This window comes from Myotis brandtii, unplaced genomic scaffold (genome assembly GCF_000412655.1).
Source record: "Myotis brandtii unplaced genomic scaffold, ASM41265v1 scaffold4, whole genome shotgun sequence".
NCBI classification, from domain to species: Eukaryota; Metazoa; Chordata; class Mammalia; order Chiroptera; family Vespertilionidae; genus Myotis; species Myotis brandtii.
The window spans coordinates 7,410,177-7,434,483 of record NW_005365371.1 but is presented as its reverse complement, the minus strand read 5'-3'; the positions used below and the strand labels follow the sequence as shown (position 1 = coordinate 7,434,483).

At 43.5% G+C, this 24,307-nt stretch overlaps 1 protein-coding gene across 3 annotated transcripts in view; it reads right to left on the bottom strand.

Annotated features, from left to right (window-relative positions):
• Positions 1–24,307, bottom strand: part of MB21D2 (Mab-21 domain containing 2) — a 123,614-nt gene that overhangs the window by 36,507 nt on the left and 62,800 nt on the right. The window contains exon 1 of one of the 3 annotated variants that reach the window (XM_005873206.2): positions 19,069–19,090. The exons of the other annotated variants lie outside the window; for them this stretch is intronic. Within the exon in view, the coding sequence (XP_005873268.1) occupies positions 19,069–19,075 (7 nt within the window). The 5' untranslated portion in view covers positions 19,076–19,090. Of the gene's footprint in view, positions 1–19,068; positions 19,091–24,307 lie in introns of those variants that run through there. 3 annotated transcript variants of the gene reach the window in all.

Sequence of the window (24,307 nt, the reverse complement as noted above, 5' to 3'; positions counted from 1 at the left end):
AGGAGTCTTACTTAGCTATTTCATTCCATTTGGAAAGATTATGTATTACTGAGAGCAAGACATTTTACTGTGGGATTTAATTTGCAAGAATCCTATATAAGAAGAGGGTAATATGCAAATCGACCGAACTGAGGAATGACGAGTCGCTATGAAGCACACTGACTACCAGGGGGCAGATGCTCAATGCAGGAGCTGCCCCCTAGTAGTCAGTGTGCTACCACAGGGGGAGCTCTGCTCAGCCACAGCCAGGCTGACAGCTGGCAAGTGCAGCAGTGGTGGTGGGAGTCTCCCCGCCTCCGCAGCAGTGCTAAGGATGTCTGACTGGCGGCTTAGGCCCGCTCCCCATAGGCCCCGAGGGCTCCCGGACTGCTAAAGGGTACAGAACGGGCTGAGGGGACCCTTCCCCGAGTGCAATGAATATAGGGCCTCTAGTTATTTATAATAGCCAACACATGGAAGCAACCCAAGTGCCCATTTTATCATAAGGACAGATAAAGAGCTTCCCAGAGAAGGAAAAGTTAAAGGAGTTCGTCATCACCAAATCAGTATTATATGAAATGTTAGTCTTCTTCTTAATGAAAAGGGAAAAAAAAATACGAACAAGAAAATGGCAATAAATATATATCTATTAACAATTGAATCTTAAAAACAAAGGAACAAGCAGAACATAAAGAGACTCACAGATATTGAGAACATTTTGATGGTTGCCAGAGGGGAGGGTGGTTGAGGGATGGCTGAAAAAGGTGAAGGGACTGAGAACTAGAAATTTTGGTAGTCAAAAAATAGTCATGGGGATGTAAAGTACAACATAGATAATATAGTCAATCATATTGTAACAACTATATATGGTGCCAGGTGGATACTGGAAATATTGAGGGGAACACTTTGTAAAGGATATGATTGTCTAACAACTATCATGTACACCTAAAACTAACACAAAATAAAATTAAATTTAAACTGCAATTGAAAAAATACAATTTTTTAAAAAGGCATTGCAATATTTTCCTGCCTTGGTCCCTGGGATCACTTGCTCTGGGGGAAGCCGGTCACTCTGCTGTGGGCACTTTCAAGAATGTGTGAAGAGGCCCACATGGGGATGAACTGGGGAATCCCTCCCACTGACATCAGCATCAACTTGCCAGCCATGTAAGTCAGCCTATCAATAAAACCACCAGCCCTAGTCAAGCTTTCGGATGACTAAAGGCCATGCCAACACCTTATCTACAACTTCATGAAGAACCCTCCAAGCCAGACCCCCCCAGCTAAGTCACTCCCAAATGCCTGGCTCCAAGACACTGTGTGATAACACAATGTTATTTTAAGCCACTAAGGTTTGAGGTACTTGGTTACTCAGCTATAAATAACTAGATAGAGAGCTGGGTCTGAGACTGGGCTCCTCCAATTAGCAATGATTTTCCAGTCATATCCCCTTCTTAGTGTCTCAGATTCCTCTTCTGTAAAAGGAGCAACCACAGTTCATCAAATCTTCAGCACCTTCGACTATACAGATGCATCATTATTTCCTAAATCACTAAGACAGGAAAAAGGTGTCATCAAATTTATACATCATCGATTCTAAAATGCATACCAATTTAGAGAAGAAAAATTGTGGGAAGATGCACATCACAGAATCAATGAAATATGGCCTTATACTTGTCCTGCCCACCACACAGAGATGCTACAAGGTTCAATGGCAAAACGGATGAGAAGGCACCTGGAGAGACCTGATGGGCAGCATCCTGAAGCACCAGGACTTGGAAAAGGGAAAGGACATTGTGGTTTCAGACCACCTAATTAAGCTGGTTTTGCTGGGGGTCATCATCTCACTGTTAATGCTATTGCATCGGGCTCCCATCAAAATGTATGCTCATGATGACTGCTACGAAGCCCAACAACAGTCAGGGAAAAACACCTATAGCAGTGCTGCCTAAACTTGCTTGACCATAAGAAATCACCCAGTGCATTTGTTAAATATACACCCAGGCCCCTTGCTAGAAACTTTGGTTCAGTAAATCTGGGATCGGCAGACAATGGAATCTATATTTTAACAAGAGCCCCAGGCAGTTCTTATGAACACACAAGTTGTAAAACACTGATCTAAACAAGGTAATATACATCCACTTACTAAAATTTTTCCTTGCATCAATCATAACAGAAAACTACAAACCTGGTTTCCTTAGCAATATCCCCATATAAAACAAATGCCTTTATCTGCCCTGGCCGGTGTGGCTCAGTTAGTTGGGCATTGTACCATGCATGGAAAGGTTGCTAGTTCGATTCCCAGGCAGGGTACATTCCCAGGTTGAGGGCTCGATCCCCAGAGGCAGGCATGCAGGAGGCAGCCAATCGATGTTGTGCTCTCCTTTCTCCCTTCCTCTCTCTCTAAAAATCAATAAACTATTCTTCAATTTTTTTTAAAAAAATGCCTTCACCTCAGTATAAGATTTTATTCAATGTAAAACAAACAAACAAGCAAACTCTCTTGCCAACTAGAGCTTGCCATTGGCTGGAAAACTTACTGAAGTAATGGAAAATTATACTATTCAATTCTGTACTATAAAAATCTTCATAATAAATATATTAAGGAACATGTCTCCTGACAGGCTGGCCTGTTTTCCTTTTTCATCAGTTAATAAAAGTTGTTGGGCATTTCTTTTTTCACTTAGATTTCCCGAAATTTTTCACCTAAAATGTATGCCCCAAAACAATAAAAATATTACTGCTATATACCTTGGTAAAACACACATACACATACACACACAGTTGCTTCTACACAAAATGTTCTGTGAGGTATTTGTTTGGTTCTGCATTTTAATGGTCATGTTACGGTCATGTCTTTTTAAAGACCTTTAAGTCCTTTTAGAACAGTGGTTCTCAACCTTGGCTGCATATTAGAATCACCTGGGAATCTTTTTAAAATCCTGATTTCTGGGCCTCATCCTCCGGAAATTCTGTTTCTTTGTTATGGGGTGGGGCCACAACATGAGTAACAAAGAAACAGAATTTCCGGAGGATGAGGCCCAGAAATCAGGATTTTAAAAAGATTCCCAGGCGATTCTAATGTGCAGCCAAGGTTGAGAACCACTGTTTTAGAAGTAGGCAGGAAATACATTTTAAAATCAATACTGTTAGTTTTGTTTTGTTCTGTTTCTAATACATTTAGACTAAGCAACCACGACCCAATTTCTAGCAACTCTTCTTCCAGTTGTGTAGGTTATCTCCGCTCATGCCAGTCCCCTGGTCAGCTTTTAAACACTGCAAAAGCACCAACCCTATCTTGGCAATGAAACTACTTCTTACTCAAGCCAAATACTTAAGAGAATCAACAGAAAATTTTAGAGTAGCTCCTCAAAAGACTCTTTTTTGTCTTTCTCTGGTGGACAAAATAATTTTCTGACAATTTGACCCAACTATGGCAGCAGATCAGACCAATAAAACCCTTCTCTGCAAAAACAAAACAAAAACAAAACAACCTTCCACTTTGACTTTGAACATCTTACTCTGTGCCTTCAGTTTTGCACCAGAAATTCATCCTTGACATGCATTTCTAAATATCCCACAAACAATATAATTAAGTCACTAGAACCCTACTATGAAAAGGGCATTTCCTGACAGATGGGAAAACAAATCAAAGCTCAGCATGTCAACCGTTTCCACTTTTCCCCAGCGTCACGGAGCAAGGAGACCAGGGCAAAGATTTCCATAATCAACCTTGGAGACCGAGGTATATGTATAGTCCAAAAGGAGATGACTAATTGCAATACTTTAGGAGTAGGAAATAGTGTTACTCATTGTTGTTTTCCAATGAATATTTTGACTTTCCACAAGTTTTTCCATACCATCCTGGCTGCCCAGTCTAACTTCATCCTGTTGTTCTGGAGAAAGGTCTTTCACTCTGTGAAGTCCCCTCCTCCCAGTCTCATCTGTCTTCCCATGACCCTCAGACATTCACCTCATTTGGTTGTCTCATCTGTTTGTCTCTCCTCTTGGATCAAGCTGCCTGAGGTCAAGGATCCAAGTTAATTCATCTCTGACTTGCAGGACCAATACAATTACCTGGTACAAGGTAGGTGCTCCCGCAATTTGTGTGAGTTAAAGAATTTAGTTCAGCCCTAACTGGTTTGGCTCAGTGGATAGAGAGTCGACCTGAGGACTGAAAGGTCTCGGGTTTGATTCCAGTCAAGGGCATGTACCTTGGTTGCGGGCACATCCCCAGTAGGAGGTGTGCAGAAGGCAGCTGATCGATGTTTCTCTCTCATTGATGTTTCTAACTTTCTATCCTTCTCCCTTCCTCACTGTAAAAAATCAATATATTTTATTTAAAAAAGAACTTAGTTCAGGGTTTTGAGGTCTTTAAAAACCTCTGATTCAGATTTATTCATTATGAAAATAAGGACAACAGGCCCAAGTAAGTGATTCCCCACCCCCAAAGTTTTACACATACACACACACACCATACACACAACACACACACACACACACACACACGACAGACAAGAATCCAATAAATCCAATTCTCTCATTCCCTAGCCCAGTGCTTTTCCATTACGTCACCACTTTGCCTATGCAGTTTCCTCTGTCCGACCCTGGTCTTCTGTCACCACCTCTCAGACACTGCAACTTAGCATCGCCCTCATCCATCATTTCTCAACCCAGAATCAGTTCTCATGGGGAAGCCTTCCAGCTGGGGCAGGCTCCTTTGTTATCTGCCTCCACCTTTGCTATAACCACATTCCTGTGGAGAATTTATCCCAACATGCGCTTTGAAAAGCACAACTGAAGGCCTAGCTTTCTCACTAAAATAAAAACTCCCTGAGAGTAGAAACATATCTCTGTTGTTGTTGTTCACTGTTATATCCCTAGTGCCAAGCACGGGAAGCCTCACGTATTATGTATTGAATGAATGAGTCATTTAAGAACTCTCCAAAATTGGGGAGTGGGTTTGTGGTACAAATACTCTGTCTCATGCATAGCTGACATACAATAAAAGTCACAAATTGTTCTTGTACAACATGGAAAGCTATTTCTGTTTTTGCATTCAGGTAATTCATTAAATAAATAACATGTGGCCTTCAACTCAGATGCCCCTGTTTCAGTCTCTGGGAAATGTGTGGGCAGCCTTTCTTCTCTCAGTGGCTTCATAACAGGAAATGCTCCTTATTCATCATCAGCATAAGACAAATGGGGACCACCAATGTTACGCTCACAGCATTTCTTTTCCAGAAAAAAACTGAAATATCTGTGGGATTATGTTGACAGTTGCTTTCTACCACAGGTACAGATACTGGAGAGGGTTGTTCTAATTTGATTTGCTCCCATTGATCTTTTAAAAATTTCTTAAAAGCCCACAACAACTGCAAATTTTATTCCACTTAACCCAGAGAAAGGGCCAGGTCGCATCTCTGATTCCTAAGTCACTTATGGATTCTAGAAAGAAGGATGACAATTTGATGTCATTTCTCAAAACACTGTAACAGCCACTGGGTCTACAACTATTTAGACATTGAAAACCATTTCCAGTTCTAAATCTGAAATTAAGAAGTCGATCATTTCTACTGTTGTTTCTCTGTTCTTTATCTGTTTAAATATATCAAAACTTCCAGTTTGAAGATTTACTAGCCTTGATCCTACAGCTCAGGATGAAAAAACTACACTCCTTTGGAAGATCAAGAAAGTGTTTTAAAAAAAAAGAAGCCCTCCCTCAGACAAAAAGCTTTTGATTAGAGGATGTCATTATTTTTAGAAGTTTTTAGCACAATCCCAGTGAAGTACCATTATATCCTGCCCTCCTTGGAGCATGAAAACATGCCATACTACTCCTAGTTGGGGTACCTCAGCGGTGTTGGAGAGGCAGGAGTGAGATCAGAAAGTATGGTTACATGCTTTGATTTGTCCTGGAGTGGATGGAATTGGGTTGCAAATCAAAAGCCTTAATTATAAACACAGCACAATCCCTCCCTGGAACTCAGCATCCTCCAAGACTAATAAGGGCATTACTCAGAGTCCCCTTTATAGCAGCATTCTGTGAGTCCAACTTTGACTCTTCTAACACACAGAGATAATCTCAACGTTTGTTTCTGGAAAATCAGGGAAAGATCCAAATGTCTTCACAGTTTTATTCTATCTGTTCAACCTCTGTTATAGACACCCAAGGGTGCCCTGCACCCACCACCACCCATTGCTTCACAATGGACCTCTAACACACAAAAATCATTGGGGTGCTTGTTAAGGGGTAAACTGTGTTCCCCCAAAATTCATATTTTGAAGCCCAAACCCCTACTGACTCCGAATGTGGCTGTATTTGCAGATAGGACCTTTAAAAAGTGTCAAGTCAAAATGAGGCCATTAGGACCAGCCCTAATCCAATCTGATTGGTGTCCTTGTAAGAACAGAACCTTAGACACAGAAAGAGACACCAGGAATGTGAGCACACAGAGGAAGGACCATCTGAGGACACCGAGAGAAGGAAGCGATCTTCGAGTGAAGGAGAGCAGTCTCAGGAGAAACCAAACCTACTGACGCCCAGACCTTGGATTTCAGCCTCCAGACCTGTGAGAAAATAAATGGCTGTTGTTAAGCCACCCAGTCTCTGGTATTGTGTTACAGAAGCCTTGGCCATCAAGACAATGCTGAACTGATTCATCTGTTTAGATGAGAACTGGATCATCTTCTCTATCTCTCTCCTTTCTCTAATGAAAAGACTTAGTTCTAAAGCAGGAGAGTAACTTTCCCAAAGTCACAGAGGTACTGAGTGCCAGAAGAGTTACCAAAACAGAGCTCGTGGAGCGAAACAGATACCCCTCAACAGCTCAAACTTTTTTCTTTTAAAAAATGCAGACCATACAACCTTAAAACTTGGCATTGACGTACAAATGGTGGGCATCACAAACCCTACCCAGTGTGCAGTCATAATGTTGGAAGGACTCATTTTACATCAGGATTATGATATTTTATTAAAGAACTAAAAACATACACTTAAACATGCCCTGTGTGCGCCCAGCATTCTGTCAGCATCTACTGACCAGAGTAGGTATAGGACCTCTTCCTTCATCCCAGAGGCCACCAAGCTCCTCCAGTGAGTGTCACTACAGTCACTGACTCTCCGTGATGTTTACTTTCCCCAAAGGGCCTCTGAAGTCTGTATACACAGAGAGACATTCAAACATAAACATGCCTGTTTTCAAGACTAATACCAGGTAATCAGACTCAATATTTGTATTGGAACCTATTTCCATTCCCTAGTCCTGGTCACAGACAGGCCGGATCCAGCAGATGGCTCCACGCCAAGAACCAGTTGGGGCTCAAACCGGATCTGCTGCAGATAGAACCCCCAGGCATGCTCCCCTACTATAGAAGTGAAGATGAGGCCCTGAACGAGAACTAAAGTATAATTATCCACAGCACACCTTAATTATCAGAACTGAATTACAGAAAAAGGAAAGCGTTCTCCTTCAATGGTTCCCAATTGTATTCCTTGGACACGTTCCAGCTGTTTGCAATGGAATCATTTTGAAGGGGGCTTTCTTTTTAATATAAATTCCAAAACCCCATTTGTAGGACGTTCTATTTCATGGGTCTGGTTGGGATTAGGGGCAGGGGTTGGGTGAAGCCAACAAAGTTGAGATCCATGCCAGGACTGGGCCAATAACTAAGTGCTATACACACTAATAACTGTGATACTAACATGTTTATTATAAGCCAGGGCATACAGATCAGAAGGTGACGGCCATTGTACCAGGTCACCTTAATTCCTCTTACATATACCCTCTAGTGCACCTTCTTTCTAAGGGCAAAGCAGCCCCTTAGTGTCTCTCAGGAAATCCCACCCACAGGGACACTCACCTCCTTGCTCCAAACTGTGCTTCCTGGTGGACATGTCCTACCCGTGGTGTTCCTAGCAATCATGTTTGGACGGGCTCTGCAAAACGTACCTACACAACTGCCCAAGCTCTCTGGTGAGGTAACTCCTCTCGAGGACTTACGATTACTCCCCTGCATTTAAAAAATATATTTATTTGTTTGTTTTTAAATCTTTATTGTTGAAAGTATCACATATGTCCCCTTTTCCCCCCATTGACCTCTTTTAGACTGCCTCCGCCCCCCCTCCTAGGCCTTTACCACCCTATGGTCTGTGTCCATGGGTTATGCATCTATCCTAGCAAATCTGAAACATCAATCAGAAAGAATATATGCACCCCTGTGTTCATAGCAGCACACTTTGCAATAGCTAAGATCTGTAAACAGCCCAAGTGCCCATCAGCAGATATACACAAAATAAAAACTAAATAATGAGACAGAATTCTACCATCATCAGAATGGGATCTTCTTCAGAGCTGCAGAGAAAAGAGTTTGACTCGGTGTGCAAGTGCTAAGAAGATGGCAATGAAAACACAAAACAACCCTAGAACCGCCTAGGAATATGAAAGTCTCTGAAAAAGCTCATCCCCAATTCTTTTTCAAATCCCCTTCTCATTCTCTCTCCCCACCCCAACCCCCCAGTGTTTTTGGACTTTTTGAATTAGAGGACCAAGAAATTCCATGTTTTGGGAGAAACTCATTGTAGGAAGGCATGTAATATTAACGTACCCCATGGCTATTACTGGGAAAAAGACATATGCCCATGTGGAGATAAGGAAAGATTTGGGGGGAAAAATACTACTTTTCGAAGCATTGAGGGGTGGAGAACATTCCTAAATCAAATTCAATTTTTTAAAAATGTATCTTTAGCAGGTACGTAAAAAGTCCAAGGAGAATTACAAACGTAAGACATTTATGTCCCCTGCAGACATAAAAGATGATCATGAGAGGGAACATAAAAAATCAAGGGGTTCAAGTTTTAGAAAGCCACCTGCAGTGTCCCCCTTTCTACAAGAGAATAAAGGGAAAGTGAAACATTTATACTCATCCCACATTTTGAAAGTCAACGAAAGGGGCCAGAGTTTTGTTCAAAATCAAAAAGAAAATCAAAGCTCCTTTAATTCAATCACCATACGTTTAAGCTTGAGGGTATAGCAAGAACTTTTCCTTTTTTCTTCTCTTCCCGTCCCTCCAAACACCCCGGCACACCACACACACACACACACACACACACACACACACACACACACACACACACCTCCCTCTGAAGCTGAGTCAGAGTATCTAGGGCAATTTATCAGGAGATATTCCAATTTAAACTATAGCCCAATCCCACCAAATCTAGGAAACCCAGTCTCTTTCCAAGAACCTTCCCTGTTTGAAACAGATGAGCAAGGTTTTGTGGTAGGAAATTTCTTGTGTAGGAGGTGACAGACTGGATCTGCCCAGATAACCAATGAAAAATCCTGCTGAAACATGATACTTTTAGGAGCCTCCTAAGCCACCCTGTTCAGTAGAACAGTCAGATGAGTCAGAGGCTTTGATTAGATAACTGCTGAATAAATAAAAGTGAGGAAGATGAGGTTTCAGTTGATTTAAACAACTTCTTAGAAACTTCTCCTGTCTTGGAACTAGAATATACAACTATTTCCCCACATCATTAGGTGCCATCCATTTGCTCCTCTTAATTATCACCAAAGCTCACAGACTTAATCATAATGGAAAGAGGACAGGTTTTATAATGGAAAGAACATAGGCTTGATAACGGAAAGAATATAGGTTTTTGATCAGAAAGCCCTAGTACTGAATTCACATGTTCTGCCATATAACTCTTCTAGGCCTTATTTTCCTGTATCAGTTTATAAAAAATGAAAAATAAGAAGCCAAACAGGTTACGGTAAGATAAAATAAACATGTCCTTGAAAAGCACTCTGAGTGAATTATGGGAGTCATACAGTGAATGAGACTAGCCTCTGATCTCAAATAGTTCCCAGACTATCTGGAAAAACAGAATATATGCATGCAAAAAGACAAGGCAGGTCCAGCCCTGGCTGGTGTGGTGCAGCTGGGTGGAGTGTTGTCCCTCACACCAAAAGGTGGTGAGTTCGATTCCCTGTCAGGGCAGGTTCAGTCCCCAGTAGGGGCACATTTGGGAGTCAATCGATAGATGTTTCTCTCTCTCTCTCTCTCTCTCTTCCTTTCTCTAAAATAAAAAACAAAACAAACAAACAACAAAAAAAACAAGGCAGGTCCAGTTACCAGCCTCCAATAACCTCACCTCTGGTAGTCACATCCTTGAGTGACCCTCTCCCACAGTGTGCCACAATGTGCCAAGGTTGATCAGTGTGACCGACAGAAGTAATAGTCTTTACTTCCAAGATTAGATTACACATGCCATCTTAGTCTCTCTCTCTCTCTCCTCTCTCTCTCTCTCTCTCATCCGTCACCTGGGGAAAGCCAGCTGCCATGTCATTGAGTGGCCCTATGGAGAAGAATTGAAGTCTCTTGCCAAAAGCCTCTTGAGTGAACTTAGAAGTGATTCCTCCAGCCACAGGCAAGTCTTCCGATGACGGCAGCCCTGGATGACAGCTTGACTGCAACCTCATGAGACACCCTGAGCCAGAACCACTCATCTAAACTATTCCCTCAGAAACTGTGGGTGGCAATATACATTCTCTGTTTTAAGTTGTGAAACAGTCTGTTGTCATCAATCAATAAATAATACATCAGGCTACACTAAGAGTTGCAGGTTCAGGAGAGGAAGAAATTCCTGGAGGCTGGAAGTTCTTTGTCAAAAAAGCAGGTTTTGAAGGAAGGATGAGTTAGCGAGAGGTGAGGGAGTGGTGATATGCCACAGACATGAGTGAACCAAGCAGAGGGGCAGCAAAACATCAGTCAAGTTCCATGGGCAGTGCAGAGAGACATGCCAGGCCAGCATGTCTACCACTGCTTGTCCAGGAGAGCAAGCAAGGATCCTTGAGGGAGGAAATGACTAGGCAGTGCCCAGGACTGAGAATTCCCAATGGTGGGCATGTGGAAGATGGATTAGCTATGTGAAGACAGAGGCAAGGGAGTCAAACAGGAGCCTTTGTAATGACTGAGGAGAGGAGATAAATAAGGAGCTGAGCCAGAGTGCAGCTGAAGTAGGAATGGAGAGAAGAGATGAATGAGAGGTACGAGATGAGTATGGTCCACCATGTCACACACTGGCCTCCCACGGCTGCCTGCCAGAGCTGGAGGTTTCTGAACACTCCCTTGGTTATTTAATCTGTGTGCATCTTTAGTTACACGCCTGACGACAAAGCTACCAGGAACACATCCTTCCCCCAAAGCACCACCATTCATGCATATAACATGCTGTTCTGGTATAGAACATATCGCACTACAAAATTAACGCCATAAATACTGTAGATGTTATAGACACGAAATCAGAGTAAATGTGTAAGCTTTGTTTCCTCTTAGATCACCTCAACAGCAAGAACTGACTCCAAATTACACTGTTATCTTTAATAAAGTAAAGTCAACTACTAATAAAAGAGGACTCGCTGTGGAAGTGATACACAGAAAATTCAAAACCAATCTCTCACAGCCGTGACAGGTCCGAGGAGGAAAGCACTGAGAAACAATATTAGTAGTATCAATCTTGTCCCGTCACCCTATGTAACAGGAGAAAAATCATCAAAATGCCAATGGAGGTTCAATGGGGGATCTTTAAGGTTCTCTGGGAAGTGGACACTGTCCAATTACTCAGAAGCTGTCAAAGCCACTACTCATGCTGGGTGTCTGGCTATTCTAGTGAAACTTTCGCAGGAAAACTGACAAAAGGGCCCTGTCCTTAAACAGACTGTCTTTGGTAGAGTTGTAAGGGCCTGGAGGAAAGGAAGTAACATGCCATTGGGTGGAAAGAGCACACGTGGCCTCTCCTTCCTGGACACCAACACTAGTGCCTATCCGGTTTGGCATGCATAGGGGGTAGGCTGCCCCCCCCCCCCATTTTGCAGCTAGGGAAAATGAGGCTGAGAGAGATGTAAATCTACTGGCCCAGGTGACACAGGCTGGAGTCAATCAGGACGAGCATCCCAGGTTCTGTACCCCCAGCCCAGCAATTTTCTGCTTTCACTTAACCTCACGATGGAGTAAAAGAAGATGAAGGCAGGTTCTCCCAAAGAGCCTCCAGTGAATGCACTATGCTCTGAGATTTACACCAATTGCATTCAGAAACAAAACTTGCATCAACGGAGCCATCGGCTAGGTCCTGTGAGGTACAGATGAGTACATGAGCTTCTGGAAGCAGGGATGGGTCCGTTTAGCAGATAAAGTGGTCAAGAGTGAAGAGGGAGCAGAATTAGAGGAAAAAGTGACATTCAAAAGGTGGTTAGTGTCCTGATACAAGAAGGTGGTGGCAAAGATCATTCAGAAAGGCTGGGAAGGCCAGGGCCTAGGCTGGAAACCTAGCTCTAGGGAGGCTTAGGAGGCAGAGTAATAAGAGCCCAGTTGCAAAGGAAGGCCCAAGCCTTTATGCAGAATTCCAGAAGAAGTTTGAACTTGACCTCACAGTGAGGAGACATGGATGCTTTTACTTAGGAAGTAACTAACAGGATTCAACCCTGGACAAGGAGAGGCTCAATCATCCACATCTGGAACTTGCTGAAGGACTGCCACTTAGTGAGTCCTACCAGTGAAACTACAAAAGACAAGTGCTACGAGCAAGCTCCTGAGCCCTGGCCAGGTAGCTCAGTTGGTTAGACCACCATCCTGATATGCCAGGTTGCAGGTTCGATCCTAAGTCAGGGCACATACAAGAAGCAACCAATGAATGCATAAATAAATGGAACAACAAATCTCTCTCTCTCTCTCTCTCTCTCTCTCTCTGCAATCTATAATTTAAAAGAAAAAAACAAGCTCCCTCCTTCCCTCCTGTCGCTAACATGTCGGAATAATATGCTGATTTGCTTTGCTATGAGGGAAGGCGCCACAAACCCAGCTCCAATAACCTGTCTCTCCATCCCATCTGCTATGATGAAGTAGGACTGTCATCACAGCTCAGGGGCCAGCTCTGCTAAGCACGTACTGTGTTGAGACTACAGAGACACAAGCATCCTTCTAGGTTCAAAAGCAATAGAGGTAGAAACATTTGCTCATAAGTACTGAACTTGATACATTCACAGAAATATGAACATATCTATTTGTGAAACAGTGAAATCTGTCAAAGGAAACGGATCCGTCAGTACATATAAACACTAAAGCTGGGTCAGGGAAGAAAAAGCTTAGAAAACATGTATTCCCATCCTGGCTCTGCCACCTCCCAGCCATGTGACCTGCAGGTTATTTCACTTTCTGAGCCTTGGTTTCCCCATCAGTAAAAATAAAAACAAATACCTCTACTCTGCCCACCACTCAAGAAGACTCCAGGAGAGACGGGCTTCCAGCCTCAGCCCAGGCTTGTCTGCAGCCCCGGCCACTCTCCAAGCGGAACCAGACTAGCAGTCCCTGGAACTTACTCCCCATTTGTATACTGAGTCCAAACTGCCAGACTTGGGCCAGAAGTCCTCCTCTCCCTCACTCCAGAACTAACATCCCCTCCTTTCATACCACTGCACATCACTGCCGATTATGAAATATGCTGCTATCGTCCAGGTTTTGATTCCTGCTCAATGCTCTGCCTCCCTTGGCCAGACACAGAAGCCACCTGAATGGGGCCCTCTGACCCAGCCAGCTGGAAGCGATCACTAATGCAGCCAGGCCCTCTCATAGCTTGCCCCTGCCTCTTTGATAATAGGGCCCGGATACAGTGCCCATCCACATTCAAGTTTAGTTTTATTTTACTTTCAGACTTGGAGGGAGTTTGTTCAGACAATGTTTGTTACTCCTGAATGCTCGTTAGTGCTCATGGGCATTAAATCTCCCTGTTTTCATTGTCCTGGCGTGAGCTGGATGCCCACACTAATGTTATTTCAGAGGCAGAAACACCCTTCCCCTAAAAGCTTTGGCAATTTCCAGCCAGCTGTTTCCCTGCAGTGCCCCCCACCTTCCCTTCTCCTTCCCGTCCACAGACTGATGGGTACATTAGCAGATACGCCACATAGTGACCCACCCTGATGCCCAAGCTTCAAATGCAACCCAACATATGCCATGGGCAAACAAAACAGCACCACCCACTTCTTTACAAGGAGGGCTCCTGGTCATTTCTCTCTGCTGGCAAACGGAGCAGGCAAAACCCACTGAGAGAAATTTGGTGGAGGCTTAAGACATTTCTGTAACAGAGCTCCCAAATTCCAACAGGGTGGAGACTCCAGCGGGAGATAAAGTGTTTCCAAACCCCTCCCCACAAAGGGCCCCTTCCCACATCAACTCTCAGGGCCTGGTTCCGGCCTGGCCCCACCATTCACACACAGACACATTTGCCTGAAAAAGAGACACCGGAATAAGCAAAGGACCCTCCTTTGATCTGCAGGAGAAAGTTCATTTGGAAGCTTTGCATTCCTCAGCCAGGCGTTTGGCATCCTCTGTCCTTATTTTCCTCCAGAGGAAGGCCAACAAGATTAAAGCTCAGGCCTTTAGTTCCCACTTGGAACTTACACAGTCGGTGATTAACAACAGCCTCTTAAACAAGAGTGATCCTCTGCTCACTATAGATTTGGCTGCTAAGTAAATCTGATTCAGAATGAAAAGAAACACATGTATTCATTGTCCCATTTCCTTGGGAAGCTCGGAAGTTGCAGACCAAAGGGTGAAAAAACACTAAAGAATTGTAAGAGAACAAGCAGCGAGTTCCAGGGAACCGCCACGTCTTCTTCAAATGACATCATTTACTGAGTAAGGTTTTCTTCCCCGTATAATTAAGAGCCAGGGACAAAGTAACTTGCATCAGTTACGACTCCCAGGAAGAACAAAGCACCATCCCTCCCTAGCTCAGAGCGAGTGGCCTTGGCATCCACAAAGGCTCTCTGGTCACGGTGCAGAGTCCGTGCTGGAGACCTTCTTGTGTCTATAATCAAAACTGCCATTAAAGAATGTTTTCTCTCCATCCCCTGCCTTGGTAAGTATCCTCACATATGCCCCAATCATAAATTCCTACCACAAGAAAGAAGGGCTGTAAAGGTGAGGAAATTCTTGGCCTCCTTAACCTATGATTTACACCACTCTTTCTTTCTCCGTCCCCCATGCCACGAACCACACACTTGGATCAATGTGCTTCCATGCACATACGCAGGTCCACATCACTGGCCCTACTCCTCGTATTACTCATCCCACTCCCTGCCACTCATAGCATTACCTTTCATAGACTTGGGAGATTTGGGATCCAAGACAAATCTCTTTCTATTGAAACATGCCAAACTACCCTGAACAAGCTAGCCATGCAGTTTCACTTAAAATCTGAGATAAATAACCATCACCTGACCAAGCCACATTCAAGCTCAGCTACAAAGAGCTCCCTAGAATAACAAAGCCAGAGACCACCTGTCATTCCTGCTCCTACTATAACCGTGCAGTCTGTGGTCTGTTTGGGACTTATCTTCACTTCTCTATCACACCTGGGTTAAGACAGAGTGTGTGGCACACCCAGAGGCATCTTAATTCCTGCAAACATTTTTATTAAAAGCCAATTAATTTAAGATCTCCCAGGTGATCTGGTTCTCTGAACCCCTTTACTTGGAGAGAGCAATTCAAGCCCATTGGGGAAGACTAACCACCACATGGAGGCAGAGGCTCTGGAAATACCCTGGAAGAAGCCATCTCTGAGTTTTCATGGTCTCAGGTCGCAGAGTGGAAGAAGCCAAAGGTTCCATTCGTCCCCAAGATAATCACACAATCACTTGTCGAAACAAGATCCAGGTGATTGGGTCTTACAGATCCAACATTACTACATCAATTAAATATTGAAAATAAATTAATCATCAGGTAAAGGCTTTGGTTCTCCATGAGGTTAAGAAACACTAGATCTGCCCTGGACAGGTGACTCAGTTGGTTGGAGCATCCTCCTGTGAACCAAAAGGTTGCAGGTTTGATTCCAGTCAGAGCACATATCTAGGTTGCGAGTTCTATCCCCAGTCGGGTCATGTTCAGGAGGCAACCAATTGATGTTTAAGAAATACTAGATCTGCTCAACCCAATCCTTTGGGATATGTTGACACACATCACCTTGTTCCCTCCTTAGAGTCAACTAGATAGCGAAAAGAGCTCAGTCTTTTAAGTAGCTAAGAATTGGGTCCAAATCTTAACTCTGCCATTTACTAGCAGTTATAGATCTTGGGAAATCTGTTTCTCAAAGGCTAATTTTTTACATCCTATATAATAAAAGGGTAATATGCAAATTGACCCTAATGGCAGAATGACCAGAAATGACCGGTCGATATGACATGCACTGACCACCAGGGGCAGACACTCAATGCAGGAGCTGTCCCCTAGTGGTTGGTGTGCTCCCACAGGGGGAGCTCTGCTCAGCCACAAGTGGGCTGACAGCTCTGAGCACAGCATGGTGGTGAGAGCCTCTCCTGCCTCATAGGCAGCACTAAGGATGTTCGACTGAGGCTTAGGCCCAGGGAGCAGGCCTAAGCCGCAGTCAGACATACCCCGAGGGCTCCCGGCTGCCAGAGGGATGTCTGACTGCCAGCTTAGGCCTGATCCCCAGGGGAGCAGGCCTACGCCTGCAGGTGGACATTCCCCGAGGGGTCCTGGACTATGAGAGGGCACAGGCTGGGCTGAGGGACCCAAGTGCATGAATTTTCGTGCACCGGGCCTCTAGTTATAAAATAAGAATAGCATCAACTGGCATACTGAGTTAGGATTAAACAAGATGGCAGGTGACAAGATGGTTCATGATACATAATAGGTCCTTTATCTTCATTTCTAAGTTACAACAATGGGACACCATTCCTCATGACATGACACCCCAAATCTAAGTTCTTGTAGGACAAACAATTCCCAATTCAACACAGCAGCAGATCAGTGGCCAGACTTTGCAAACTCAGTAATCCATCCCCTTAGCTGACAATTTACTTTAACTACAATATCCTAAAGCTGTTTGCAAAGCATTTCCCCCAGAGGAACTAGAGATAGAAATGGTTATTTGGACACCATCTGAAAAATGTAAATAGTTGCTTCCATTACACATGGAGTTAAAATCTTCTAGCCAATAAGGGCAGATCAAATCAATACACAAAGGAAAGCTCCATCTACAAAATTCAAATAGAAACTCAATTTGGACTTAGGTTCAAAGAACCATACACTCTTACAAATAAAATATAACCAACAAAAATATATTTATGTCCACAGCTGTTAACATTAGCATTAGTGGCAGCTTGTGTACACTTATTGGCCAAGAAATGCTCTTCCATCTGGTCACATACCCAGCATTACATACATATTTTAAAGTTATTCAAGTATTTTCTGTGTGAAAACAGAGAGATTATTTCATGTAGACAAATTTGGAAGAAGTCAAGTGCTAAATATGCCGCAAAGATCCTGCTTAACCCACAGATACTGACATTTTCCGTTTAGCCTGCCAGTTAAATGCCTACTCTGCTTTTTAATTCATTCACCCATCTCTGCAAACATTTGAATTGACATTTTGCCAAAGAGCTATCGTACAAATCTCGGATGGGGAGGAGAGAAGGGAGTACAACAGCTCTAACATGAATTTCAAATACTGTGAATGCATCTTCCAAAGATTTTGGCCCAGAGAAGGCCCCCACACCAAGCCAGATAAAGGAAGTGACATTGATGCCTTATACAATACTACTATAATTTTATGCAGGAGCGGCTGTCACTGCCCATTCATATAGTAGATAATGTGACTAGTGTTTGACCCATTTCCTACTCCCGAAGGAATAAGTTGGCACTGTGTAAGAGACACAATATTTTGCTGACTAAAAGTACACTTCTGACCTCATATTTCTAACCTGAAGAAAACCTTGTGAAATAAAATAAACCAGCCTATAACAGTTAATTACACTAGCATCCAGAAGCTATATGCCACATATATATTTCTTAAAGCATATACTATAACTGATTCAATACTAATTGCTAAATCTTTCTAGAACAAATGAAACTCAAGGCCTGGTCATATCCAACTAGTAGCAGGAAAACTCACTCAGTATGACCGTGGCATGGTTAAGCTTCTGCTGTAGAAGGTGGTCACTGTCCCTTGATGCTCTGATTGACCAAAGATAAGAAAGGAAGCAAATGAATAAACAGGGCCCCTGGGAGTCTAACAGACTACTCCAGAATTCCCCACATCCTGGACCCACCACAGTCATGATTTTTATTGCATGAGTAGTTCATCTGTTTACTCAAACAAGTGTGCTGAACATACTATGGATTCAGTATTATTCTAAGATTCTCAATGCCGCAGCCAGAGATCATTTTAAACAACATGTGCAAATGTGTCTTTTCTGTTCAGTCCTCAAATGCTGCCATTCCACTCAGGAAAAGCCAGAGTCGCCCAATGACCGGAGGGGGACAAGCCTTGCTCCCACCGCTGCCCCTATGCAAACACTAGCTACACTCACCTCCTCGCTCTTCCATGAACATCTCCGGAATTCTGTCCTGGCTGGAAGACTCCTCCCCGATGATGCACTTATAGTCCATCTTTAACCACCTGCAGGTTTTGGCTTCAACATCACCTTCTTATTCTATTTTAAATGTCCACCTTTTCCCATCCCCTTTTACCCTGTTCTACTTCTCCTTTTTTAAATAACTCTTACTGTATTAAATAAAAAATAAAATAATGATTTATCATGTCAATTACTTATTGTCTCTTTGCCCTGATAAAATATCTCATTTCCAAGAGCGTGGGAGTCCTTTATTCTGTTCAATGATGTCTTATCTCAAGTACCTAGAACACTTCCTAGCACAGAATAGGGTCTCAAATATTTGTTGAATGAATAATTGATCTGCCAGAAATAGAAGCATTCTATCACAGAAAAATTTCCTGGGGCTCTACTAGGGCAAAAGCTAGGCCTGAGGAGTCCCATCTCCAGGGCATTCACCCTATAATGCCACAGGAAAGACCTGGAAAGGATCCCAGACAGATGCTGAACAGAAGCTTAGGCAGAGCAACAGAAATATGGGCAGACCTGGGCAGGATATATACCAGAACAAGCAAGTATCTCATCACTGCAGATTTCAACACGTTCCAAGGCACCCCACTGCATGCACTCTTCAATTTTCGGTGTAAGGCTCTCTCTCATGTGGCACCCACCATGGTACCTCTCATTCATTCGGTCACTCCTCCCATGTATGGTGAGCCGGGCACCACCTTTAGTCCTGCAGGTACTCCACTACATTCCAGCAGAAAACAATTACTTGCTATCAAGTCCCTGCCTGTCCCTGCCCCACCCAGGTACACAGACTGCCCAGGCTCAGCCCCGCCCACTACTTGAGTCAGCTGTGACCAACCCTGGCAATGGATTGGGAGCCCCACCCCATCTCCATGTGGAAACCTGAAGGCACAAAATCCAAAGGGCAGGTAAGAATGTCACATTGGATCAGCCCCCCCACCTACAGGCCTGAGCTCTGAGCTACTTGCATTTAAGACCTTTGTAACGTTCTCCATGTTTATAATCATTTTTAAATACGTCTCATATCCTCTGACTTGCAAGTGGGGTGGGGATTACGTGGTGGTTCAGAGCACAGACTGTGGTTAAACCAAGCCTATCTGCCAATTATCAGTGTGTGACCTTCCGATGCCTACTTCCTTAGATAGGAAATGGCAATTATAACTGTACCAACGAAGTTGGTTTAATGTGAAGACAAATGAACTTAAAGAGGTAAAGCTCATGGAACATGAACACAGAAAACACCCAGGCAAATACTCAAGATGTTGCTCCCATAAACAAAATGTGGTATATCCACACCGTGGAATACTATTTGGCTATAAAAAGGAATAAAGTACTGAAATAAAGGCTACAACATGGATGCACTTTGAAAACATCAGGCTCATTTAAACATGCCAGATACAGAGTCCATGTATTGTATGATTCCACTTATATGGAATGCCTAGAACAGGCAAGCCCATAGATTTAGGAAGTAGAGGATGGAATGCCAGGGGTTGTTGAGAAGGGGGAATGGGAAGTGCGCACTTGTGGGCACGGACTTTCTTTTCAAGGTGATGAAATGCTCTGGAATTAGGCCATGGAGGTCACTGCACAACTCTGCAAATATACTAAAACCATTAAATTACATACTTAATACAATTATATTACCCTTCTCCTTCCTCGCATACGCCAAGCTTCTCCAGGGCGGTACCCAAGTCTTATCACCGTGTTCCCAAAAGTCCCCCACCAAAAGCAAGACAATCTAAGTGTCACATAAACTAAGTAACCAATGACAAATGTGGAGCCAAAATTTTCTAGGAAATATCAACAAACACTAAACCACTGAGCAGCTGTGGGGAACGACTGGCCAACTTGGGCAAAGTTCTCTCCCCCAGGCACTTGGAGTAGTGCCAGCACACACTGATTCACTGTGGCTGAGGGTCAAAGGCAGGTTCTGCCAACAGGGAAATGATCCAAGAGCAGAACTTGGACAAACCAGTTCAGGGAGAGAAAAGGCGGGGTGGGGGTGGAGGGGCTACCTCATCCTTTCAGTTGGCTTCATAACCAGAGACTGCAACCGGCACGCACAGCATCTATTTCCAACAGTCTCTCTAATCGATGCAATGGTTACAAAAGTTAATGAATTGGAAAGGAGGGTTGTAAGCAGAGAGGATGTCATGGGAAACAAATAGGCACATATTTCAAAGCAACTGTTTCTTGGCTTGAGCTGGCAGACAGTAAAGAATTCTTTGTATTCTAGCTCTCAGCTGAACCATCCCTGCAACCTGTGCAATATACATGTCCTTAGCTGAGATTTTTAAAGGAGGGAAAAACAGAAGAAGAGCAAATGAGATATAGCCTCAAATAAGAAAAGGAAAACAGTCTCTTCATTTTATGGTGAAGAAAAAAATTAGATTTCTTTCTTGCCATTTGCTAGAAAGGCTATAAATATAGGAAATTTAAATCAACAAAAACAAAATAAAATGTATCAGTAAGACTGACATAATTAGGAGATGGATAAAGAGCAGGAGAAGCTCAATTGTCCAGCCAATCCTCAAAGTACACCCTCCGTAAATATTCAGAAGGAACCCCCCCACCACTGACCCTCTGCACAATCTTTCCGGGTCACTTTAATTAAGATGCACATATTCTCTGCCTGTAGCACTCTTACCACCTTTCCACATTACGCAGATCTGCCTGTTTCTCCTTTCATGACCCGACTCCAAGTTCTTTTAAGTGCTTTTAAACCACCTCATCATCTTTGATTTCTCTCAGCTACTTTTCTTTCCCATTATCAGTGCCCTGACTCCAGCCCTCATCATCTCTCTCCCTTTGAGACTACTTTAATCTCCACTGACCCGTTTATCTTTAGTCTACTGACTCGTTGATCCTCCTTCCACACACCCCAACATTACAACTGAACAAACAAATGGAGGAAAGAACAAAGTAACAAATGATTGGATGCCCACACGCATGCCCAAACGAATGAAGCCTAAACTCCTTAAACTGTCCCTAGGACCTGCCCACCCACCACATCAGCCTTCAGGCTCTTGTCCTACTTCAGGCCACTTCACTCCGCTTCCCTACACTATCCAGCAGTCACTGGTTCCACAATGACCATATCAGAATTCAACACTCCTTTCTCTACAGGGCACTTCTGTGACAAGTGGTTTTCCACACTAAGAGGGCATTTTAATACAATGTGATTTTATCACTTGACACTCACCCAGTTTCAGGTCACCACAAGTGCAACAATGTCTTATCTACAAAGCCCGTATTGATGGGCCAGAACTGGGGTTATAATAATAGTGAGAGGATGACAACCTGAGTGCCGCTTGGTATATGCACACTGAATATGTAAATGAACAAATGACCCCAAAAGAAAAATGATACCTGCAAATATTTATTTCCCATTAGGCTAAATGCTTCACATATGTTTCCGGGTTTTTTTTATTGTTTATTTGTTTTCAATTAAATCCTCAAGTGACCTTTCAGGTAGGTGCTATCATCTCCATTTTACAAATAAGTAAACTGTGGTTCTAGTTTCTAAGATCACAGAGTCAGTTCACAGCAGTGCCCGGATTCTGCACTAGGTATATGGACTCCAGAACCCCTTCTCTGGAATATTAACCTCCTCTCCCTCTCTTCCTCCTCTGTCTCCACCACCTTCCATGTAGTGGATTAAAAAAAAAATAGAGCTTGGAGAAGATGTAAAACAAGATAAATGCATCACAGCAGTGCCCGGATTCTGCACTAGGTATATGGACTCCAGAACCCCTTCTCTGGAATATTAACCTCCTCTCCCTCTCTTCCTCCTCTGTCTCCACCACCTTCCATGTAGTGGATTAAAAAAAATGGAGCTTGGAGAAGATGTAAAACAAGATAAATGCAGCAGAGATAGACATGCCGTCCTGTTTCCAATGCCCTGAACAAAGGAAATCAGGAGAGCCCTGATTACACTCAGGAGGGCTGCCTCCACTGAGTCTTATCAGAGGTGATGTTTGAGCAGGTAAGACTTGGGATGTCTTCCTTCAGCAAACAGACTCTAACACTCACCCTGGAGCCTCCACCTGTGGGTTTAAAACCTGGTCAGTGTGCTCAGTTGGTTGGACGTCACTGTGCACCAAGAGATTTGGGGCTCGATCCCCAGAAGGCAGCATGCAGGAGGCAGCCCAGGGATGGTTCGCTCTCACGTCAATGTCTCTCTCTGTGCCTCAAAAAATCAATGAAAAATAAAAATAAAACCCCACTGATGCTTTTTAGCTGTGTGAGCTCCTGCAGATCACTTCAGCACCCCTACTCCCAGTTTCCTCATGGATCTAATGAGACACAGTGGGTGCCCCATAGGAGAAGTGAGGAAACATGCAGGAATCCAGACTCTAAGCACCATGAGCGGAGACCCAGTATCTGGTTCACAGCTGGCATTGCACTTCGCACGTTTTCTGAAATCTGGGTCATGGTTTCCTGGGTGTTTTTCATGTCCACTAATAACCTCTGCCTACTTGATATCTAAGTCTAGGAACTGCTTTAAAAAGAAAAAGAAAAAAGTGAATCATAATCATTACCAGAACGCAAAAACAAAAGGAAAAATTAAGCAAAAAAATTAATCTGGGTCATGGTTTCCTGGGTGTTTTTCATGTCCACTAATAACCTCTGCCTACTTGATATCTAAGTCCAGGAACTGCTTTAAAAAGAAAAAAAAAAGTGAATCATAATCATTACCAGAACCCAAAAACAAAAGGAAAAATTAAGCAAAAAAATAAAAAAACCGTTCACTTTAGCAGGCAAACAGAAAAAGTACTTGCATTTCATTACAGCCACATGACCGCACGCTTTTCGTAATGGAACACATTTAAAGGGAGAAATGAGAAAGGCAGAAAGAAATATGAACGAATAGATTAAGAAACCTAACTGATATCCTAAACGTGTAATCAAAAAGAACAGGCCTTGGAATATAAATGGGAAGATCTGCTCTGAGAGAAGCAATTGAAGGCCCAAATTGAACGGTCTCAGCAATCTGTGGGAGAAGAGATATTGTGAAATGGCATAATGCAGGAACAAAGAACCGAGCATTTTTATCTGGCTCCCAGACAATTAAGTGAACCTACCAATTCCATGTGGAAGACGGGCTTTAAAGAACTGCAGTAGTCGGGGAGCATTCAAAGTCAGTCTGACTTCATTAGATACAGGGGAGAAGCAGCCACAGATTTCAGAACAGGCATCTCCAACCCAGGCCAGGAGAGCCCGAGGCAGATGGGGGCCACTGCACACTCAAAGGGAACCCCTCCTGTTAACCCACCCAGCCTGCACATCTCACCCAGCTTCTGGGCTCCTTTCCTGCCACAGGCATTACTCGGCCACATGCCCCTAGTCCCCATGGCATTACAGAAATGAGGCTAACGAGGGTAAAGCCCTCGTTGCAGGTTACAAAGGCATGTGGTCAGTTCTCCCCCTGCCTCTCATGCAGAGAGATGGGAGGGAAACCCCTCCCACTGCGACAGGTTCCTCACCAGTGACGGGGGAAAGGCGGAATGAATCACATCAGGAAACCAGTGCCTAAGTCAATGGGTAAGACAAAAATCACATATGTTTTAAAAAGCTTTGGAAATCTCGAAAATTATCCATCTGCCATGAGAGGCCCATGAGACCTGAGGCCAAAGGAGAGAGCAGACTTACCTCTCTGTCAGCCCCCTCCTGCTCCCAAGGACACTGCTTCATGGTGGGACTCCACACTCCAAGTCACCAGCACTGTTTAAATTGCTCTCTCAATGTTTCCAGGTTATATTATCACATCCCATCATTGAAAGACCACAAAAATATAGCATCCTATTATAGCCCTACATCAATCATAGGGATGTCTAAAGATCAAAATGGTAAAACAGATGTCAAAGTCCCATGGGGGGGGGGCAGGT